Source organism: Setaria italica, chromosome VI, assembly GCF_000263155.2.
Source record: "Setaria italica strain Yugu1 chromosome VI, Setaria_italica_v2.0, whole genome shotgun sequence".
Lineage (NCBI taxonomy): Eukaryota > Viridiplantae > Streptophyta > Magnoliopsida > Poales > Poaceae > Setaria > Setaria italica.
The window spans coordinates 4,189,343-4,197,184 of NC_028455.1; the positions used below are offsets into that span (position 1 = coordinate 4,189,343).

The window sequence follows — 7,842 nt, forward strand, 5'->3', positions numbered from 1 at the left end:
TCTGTGAACCTGCTCACAGACATTTTCAGCTCGGAGCAGTAAGCAAACGTTGCAACAATTGGTGATCACCTTATCAAACTAAAGCTAATTAAGCTCATCACACATAGAGCAAATCGAGCTCATAAAATGCTTTGGCATGTGACGGATGCAGGAGAAAGCAACGGCACAGGTCGCCCTCTTTTTTCTCCTTTCGACTCCGGCCCCTAGAGAGAGAGAGCTCATGCACGCATTCCTGCTCCAAAAAAGCTACCCCTTTAACAGATTAGATCGATCCTAAACGCTAACAACAACTCCATTACACACTGCAGATGAGCTGCTTTCGATCGCGATCAATCTCTACCACCCTAGCTGCCTTTAGTTCCCCTCCTCCTCCTTTTGCTGCTCCCTGTCCATGGCCTCCTTTTAACAGTGAAAGATGATGCCGCCCCCTCTTTGGGACCATGCGTCCATCTTAACACATGATCCATGAACATGGAAAGCGCCCCCTAGCTAGCTAATCCTTGTCGGCGACGGCGATGACGACGACGGCGGCGATCTCCAGTTAGAGCTTGCGGTGAGGTGGTCCGATCGACCTCAGTTTGGCCGGTTCTGCGGCCGCCCCAGGGTGAACTCGAGGTTGAGCTCGCTGGTGCTGGACGTTGTCTCCGACACGCAGGAGTTCATGTCCGAGAGGATCTCAAGGCTCTTGGACTGCATCTGCTCCTGAACAGACATAAAATTTGATGCGTTTAGATGACAATCATTCTCACACGAATTGAACAAACTTTTACTATCTTAGGTGTAGATGAGTTCCGTGTTCTTGCGTGTATGAATACCTTGAGAGAATGCATGCTCCCAGTGTTGGACTCGCTTGGGAAGCCGGTCCAGTCCTCCCTGTAGACAGTACAAAGTCACCAACAGACATAGAGCTCGGTTAGTACAGATGCGCCACAAAGTAACTGTAACTATAATACAGTGTACAAAAGAGCAAAAAACTTTAACACTGCAAGCAAGTAACTGTAACACTGTAACCGTAGCGTACGAAATTGTTGTAAAGCTAGGGCAGTTATACTTTCTACTACTATCTTAGTAACAGGAGTGAAATACTTGTGTACCATCAAACCAAAACAATTGGATGGAGTATTATAAATACTAAATACTTGTGTATATACAAATGCTGGTACTGCCACTTATCTGCATGCACACTACACTATACTGACAAAAAGGCCACAGGCATACATAATGAGGCCATAATTGAGGAAGGCAGGCATACAGATGCCTACAAGGTGATCCATGTCAAAAGGCTTTTGCTGGTCTCCATGAAGTAGGGCACTTTTCTGAGCTCATCATATTTATTGGGAACTGATTCTTAGGAGAGGTCAGCAGCAAGGGAGATGAGATGTGCATGTGGGTAAAAGAGGCTTCCCCCTTTTCATGACCTAATTAATAAAGCTACTAAAGCACTCAATCCAAGCCCAAGAGATGATTGACAGTGTGTGTAATAAGGTGACATCAGGCAAAAGTTCTTGATCCAATGTTTAATCCTACTTTTACTTCCTGATCTAATGCACACAAAGTGGTAGGATCAGTACTTATCATAGGATTATTAAGCATATTAAGTACACACAAGCTTTAGCTAGTGACCATATATGCACCTTGATGAGCTATTCCAGAGGGCACCATGAGCACCGGTGCTGCTCCCATGATCGTTACAGGCAGCTAACCTTCCATGCCGAGCCGCGGCCGCCGCCGACTCCGGCCTGCCGCTGCCGCCGCCGCCGTAGCCGTGCAGGTCGAGCGAGTTGTCGTCGCAGATCTCGCCGGCCGACCCGTTCTCGAACCCATCAGCTTGATCTGCAGGACCCATGAATGCAATAAAGGAGAGACAATTAGGCGACAAGCATAAAATTAGCATAGGTACTCCTACTCGGCATATACCATACAGAATGTGATGGTGAAGATGAGTAGCCGATCGATAATGAGAAGAGGGAATAAAACTGAAGGCTGGAGCGTCAGGCTCCTCACTCATGTCATGTTTAGCATCGATTCTAAAGCGCTCGAGCAAAAATTAAAGCATAAATCTTGTACTATTCACCTGACGAAGCTGCCGGCCTTTCGGTGTTCTTCACGGTCCTGTACATCTGCAGCGGCAAGAGAGCAACATGGCAAAAGATCAGTTTAGAGCCAGGCAAAGCACACATCTATCTACACCTATCTAGCTTCTATCATCTATGAAGCAACTTGTGCTGCAAATCAGGAATCTTTGGCAAATCATAAGATTTGCGTTTTCAGGAACACCATGCATGGGCTGCTAGATTTGATTTGACAGCTTGAGGCAGAAATCAGCAACAAGGGAAAAAGCAGCTAGAAAGAAACCCCATTCACATTGGCAGACAGACAACAGACATTGTTAAAGTAACTATCATGCGTGTGCATTCCAGTGGTATACACTAGGTATAGAAAGAGTGTAATAGCAGCTTGGTGGCCTAGATGTGAAACCTGCATTCTTCTTTTACATATATGAGAGCTGAAAGATTTGACCTAGCTGATGAGCACAGGTTCCCATGGTTTTTACAGGTAATATGAATACATGATGCAGCAGTATACATGGGAGAGGAAGAAAGAAAGACACTACAGGGAGTTGTATCGTGTACTGTTCAGACTTTAGCCCCATCTGGCCATCCCCCTTTGCTGTGTCTTTCTTCCCCTTTGATGCATCGTCTGTTGCATGGACACACACACTACAGCATCGAGCAGTGTGTACTGTGCTGTGGACTAGAGGTAGCAACAGGCCAACAGGCAGTCTAGCACTGCTTTGGCAGCAAAACTACAAGACCCAGGATGACGAGAACAGATCCCCATATGTGCATGTGTTTGTGTAAATTGTTTCTACCCTTCCATTCTTTCACACCCACACGGTTAATCCTATCAAGTGTTCCAAGCTTGAAAAGTTGGCACGGCATGATCGAGGTAAAGGGAGGTGTAAACTGCAAGGTTTGCCAGGAGGATTTACCTGCAAGTGCGACTTGACATGAGCCAGGGTGAGATCCTTCACGTCCATGAGCTCAAGAACTGACTTCGGCGTCGCCCCTGGAAGTTTATCATCACAAACACGCAAGCAGATTATTCACTGATCGAGCAGAGAGTGTCATGGGAGAAGAAGGAAATCAAGAAGACAAGGACAAGAGAGCACACAGTGGAAAAATCTGGTCAAGAAGAAGCCATGGAGGAGCACAAGCAGGTAGCTAGAGACAAGGGCAAATGCATGTACGGTGCATGGAGTCATGGACGGGGAGGGAAAGGAAGGAGAACGTACGGTCGTGGCCGCCGAGGAGCTCGACGGCGTGGACGAAGCGCGCGTGGAGCGTGGACGTCCAGCGCATGCGCGGCGCCCTGGCGGCGCGCTTGGCCGGGGGGAACCCGGCGACACGCGCGCCGGCGCCGCACCCGGCGCGGCGCCAGGCGCCCGCCGCGACGTGGCACGGCTCGCAGAAGCACGGCCCCGCCGCCGCCGCGTGCGGCGGGAACGTCGGCGGCACCGCGTGCGTGTGCGGGTGCTGGTACAGCGGCACGCCGCGGATGGGCCGCAGCATGGAGGCGTCAGGGTGGTAGTACAGCCCGGCCGCGCCGGCGGCGGCGCTGGGGGGCATGGGCAGCTGCACCGGTAGCGGCAGCGGCACGGGCATGGGCAGCTGCAGCGACGGCGCCATGGCCGCCGGGTTGCCAACCCCGTTCCCGCCGCCGCCTGCCGCGGCGAAGAACCTGGCGTTGAGGGCGGCGGCGGCGGCATGGTGGTGGTGGTCGTGCGGCGTGGCGCTGGTGGGGAGGCCGATCTGAAGGGAGAGATCCGGCTGGGAAGGGAAGAGCTCCATCGATCTCACTCTCACTGGAGCTTGGGTCTCGGCCTGTCCTGCTACACTTGTTGCTGCAGAGAGTGATAAAGAGCCCTCTCTTTCTCCTTTCCCTCTCGTTTCTTTGTTTGTGCAAATTGTGGAGGCTTGAGCGAGAGGGATGGCCGGGATACTCTCCTTTTCTAGTGAGTGGGGGAGAGAGAAAGACAAAGGGTAAAAATGTAAAAGCAGACTCAGAGAGAGAGAGAGAGAGAGAGAGAGAGAGAGAGAGAGAGAGAGAGAGAGAGAGAGAGAGAAGTGAATGTGATGGGCAAAGTGTAGTTTACTAAGAAGGGGGGTGGATGATGAGTTAATGATGGGAGGCAGGGGTAGACCTGAGCAGCAACACCCTGTTGGGCATGGCGACACAGAGGTCAGGTCAGGATTTCTTGAGAGAAGAAGGTGACACACTCTCACACGCCCCCCCCCCCTACTTTCTCTCTCTAGGACAGAGATGGAAGGAGATGACAGTTTAATGGAAGGGGGCAGGCAGAGATTTGCTGGATTTGCTTGCTTAAGGAAGGGGGTAGAGAGATATTCCAATCCACCACTTTTACATTTGCATGGCAGCTCGCATGAGCAAAAGGCCTTTTGCATGAGAGAGCTGATGGAGCTAGCTGCTAAATGTTGTGTGTGTCTGTTGGGTTGTTGGCACATGTTTTTCTTGCTAGGGACCCCATGCAGCTATCTACTCATGCAGATTTCTTTGGGCTAATGATCAGTATAAAACGTGGAGGTGTCATTTGCTTCATCAAAACATGGTGCTGGTTGTGGTTTCTGTCACAAGAAAACCTTTTTCCCTTTGAACTGTTTGCACCCTTGCATATACATGGCTATGGGTGGAGCACCACAAAAACATGACTTTGCTTCAGCGGCTAGTATGTCCTGCTTTTTGGGTGTGTGATGAACTCCAGCTAGGTAGCTGCAGGTTTTGTATACATGTTTTCTCACTCTTTTTGGGTCGTCCATGGCAAAGTTGATCCTCGTTTGTTGGCAACTTTTGCCAAACTAGAGAGTCACTGTTGTTCCTTTCAAAACCTCAAATTATCCTTTTATAGATGAACATTTTATTGTTTTCAACATTTGAGCGATTTTAACGGGATATGCACTTATGTAAGATTGGCTCAGGTTAGAGTACATACACCATCACACATAATCTCCCTGTGGCATCCATGCTTTAGCTAGTATTTCTCAACTGTTAAGGGTTCTGATAAGGCGATGGCTATAGGGCACTCGAGCATTTTTTGGATGTTGAACACCCGAATTTTTAAATGTGAATTACATTATTTGGCAATCCAATGGACATGCTTCTCCGTTTCCTCGTCGAACTCCAATTTGCTGATTAATTAAGATCCTTTGATCCCCATACATCTATGTGTGATTATTTCTACGTACCAACTAGACCCGACAATCTACCGAGGGGATACTCTAGGTAGTGTTTCGGTTAGTGGGGCTCGTCGAGATCAGTAACTTGAAGGTAAATATAGACACACGATTTAGGCAGGTTCGGACCATTGGATTGCGCAATACCCTACGTCATGTATGTTGGTTTGATTGAATTACTTTGAACAGGGTCCCTTTCTCGCCTTATATTGCCGGGGGTAGGGTTGTAGGTCGGTTGGTTACAAAAATACTAGTCGGATTCGACTAGACAAGTCCTACTCCTATTGTTAAGAGTAATTTTCCTAATCCTCGACTAGTTCTTATCTTGCCACATAGACTACGCCGTCCTGCGCTATAGCCTCCATGTCTGATACGTCTCGGTGTCTGGCCCCCATATTTAGGACTGTCCAAACCTTCTGGTCAGCCCATAGTTGTATGTACGACAAGCCCCCGAGTACTTTTTAGTCAAACGCAGCAGTTCCGAGTACTTTTGTAGACTTCACTTACTAGTTTAGGTGCTCGTCGAGTACTTGCATCGGGTTGAGTCTTCAAAGGTACCCGAGCACTGCCATGCGGCTAGAATGTGCTCAAGCGTCATTTAACTTAGTCTTGTATCCTTCAAGAATTTTATATGGAAGTGCGGCGAAAGTCGCACTCCATATGGAGTAGCCCCCGAGCCTTAGGTTGAATCGAAGAATCAGGCTGAGGATAAATCTGTAATTTGCATCACTTTCCCTTTAAAAACCCAAAGAAAAAAACTTTTTGCCGATGGGCACGTGGCACACAGCCCCCAAGCCGTTATCCAACTAGTTTGGTGAGCCGTTATCCAACTAGTTTGGTGGGTATAAGGGTCAACCTCTGGTCAACGTGATCATCTCTGAATGAAAATCTTATCTCTTTTGAAAATAGAGGTAACTGCCAATCAGGTGCTGCGAAATCTTCAGATTCGTTAACTCTGAATATTCCTTTATTCGCGATGCTGTATTGCGTCACGGTTATAAATAATGGAGGAAATCATCCCTTCCGTTTTACCTTTGCCATCTGCTCTTTAAACTTCCACACTGTAGCCCTAGCGCCGCCGCTGCCCGATCTCTGAGTGCTAGTGCCGCCGTCCTCCACTACTCAGCCTCCGAGCGTATGTGCCGGAAGAAACTCGTGACATCAAGAATGGGGAGGAAAGCTGCTGTTGTCAAGCCTGTCGTGGAGGACAAGAAGAAGAAGGCTGACAAGAAAAAGGAGCCGCAACTGCCGGTGCCCAAGTACGGGAAGACAGATCAAACTACTCCACCAACTCCTACGTGTGCTTGGAAGCGATCATCTTTGAAGGAGGAGGAGATCAAGGTGCTGGTGGCCGCCAATCTGCTCCAAGATCAAGATTTTATCAACGGGTGACCCGGCTACGGCAACCCATGGCCATTGGAGAAGTACCCGGATGAAACGGTAATCTTCGCTCACTTCATCGAGCGTGGTCTTGCTTTACTGCCATCCGATTTTTTTCGGGGTCTTTTGGAGTTATTACAAGTTGGAGCTAGTTCATCTAAATCCCAACGACATTCTGCACACTGCCATTTTGTGCATCTCTATGAGGCTTTCTTGGGGATACGACGCCACTTCCAACTTTTCTGGAAATTTTTTCGAGTGAAGCCGCAACCAAATATGGAGCACACCCAAGTAGTCAGAGGGGCCAGAATTCAGATGCGGGAGAAGCTCAAGAGCCTCTACCTGTATTACGAGCTGATAGATTCACATGCTAGATGGAAAGAGAAGTGGTGCTATATTGGCAACCATGATCCCAAATTACCCAAGCTATCAGGGAATCGCCCCACCTAGAACAACCGATGGTTGGATGAGCCAACTCATGGAGATTGCTTGCAACTACCTGAGCTTCTGGACAGAATATCCAAATTGAAGCAAGAAGGACTAATTGGAGTTAGAGTAGCTTTCAGCTTCATGAAGCGGCAAATTTATCCCTTGCAGCAACGATGTCACTGGGGCTACGAGTACTCGGGTGTCAATGACCCATCAAGACTGTCTCCTGAGAAGCTCAGTATAGACGAGATCATAGCGAGGTTGAGGTGGATGTTCAAGAATGTGGGCAAGATCCCCACCATTGTGCGAGAATTCTGCGCTACCAACCCATCAAAGCCTGCAAGTACCCGTGGCCGTAGCCCCCGAGTATCTATTTTATGGTGTTTTGGTGTATTAACTTGTCTTTCTATACAGAAAGATATCTATTTGTACTGCTCTGCTCCTCCTCCTCCTGGATCAGAATAAATTTGTGAAGCTGCTCCTCGCGTACATACAACGGAGATCGTTGAGAGTGATAATGAGGAGGAGGAAGCACTCGAAGCCTCCAGCAGCTCGAGTTCTGATGCAGCAGAGGATTTTGAAATCAAGGCCCGATCATCTGATAAGGCCAGGTCTTCCTCTGGATCAATGAAGCGCGCAGTAGATGACGATCTTGAAGCTGTCATTCCTCCGCCACCGAGGAAGAAGCGGTCCATTGCTGCGAAGCGAGCTATAAAGAAGATTGTCGCCGCAAAAGATGTACCTCTCGCGGTAATTACTTATGAGGAAGAACAAGGTTCTG

General features: G+C 48.7%; 1 protein-coding gene across 2 annotated transcripts; it reads right to left on the minus strand.

Moving 5' to 3' along the window:
• Positions 1–4,164, minus strand: LOC101755725 (probable transcription factor KAN2). Of its 2 annotated transcripts, none has more exons than XM_012846943.3 (6): positions 3,296–4,164; positions 2,993–3,069; positions 2,075–2,120; positions 1,704–1,833; positions 816–873; positions 1–702 (listed from the first exon to the last, which is right to left on the minus strand). In XM_012846943.3, exons 1-6 carry the CDS (start codon positions 3,849–3,851, stop codon positions 574–576), a joined length of 996 nt encoding a protein of 331 aa, XP_012702397.1. In that variant the 5' UTR covers positions 3,852–4,164; the 3' UTR covers positions 1–573. The 2 variants fall into 2 exon arrangements, with proteins under 2 accessions (XP_012702397.1, XP_004972778.1); XM_004972721.4 differs by having other exon boundaries at positions 1,635–1,833; positions 3,296–4,159.
• Between the last annotated feature and the right edge of the window lie 3,678 nt (positions 4,165–7,842).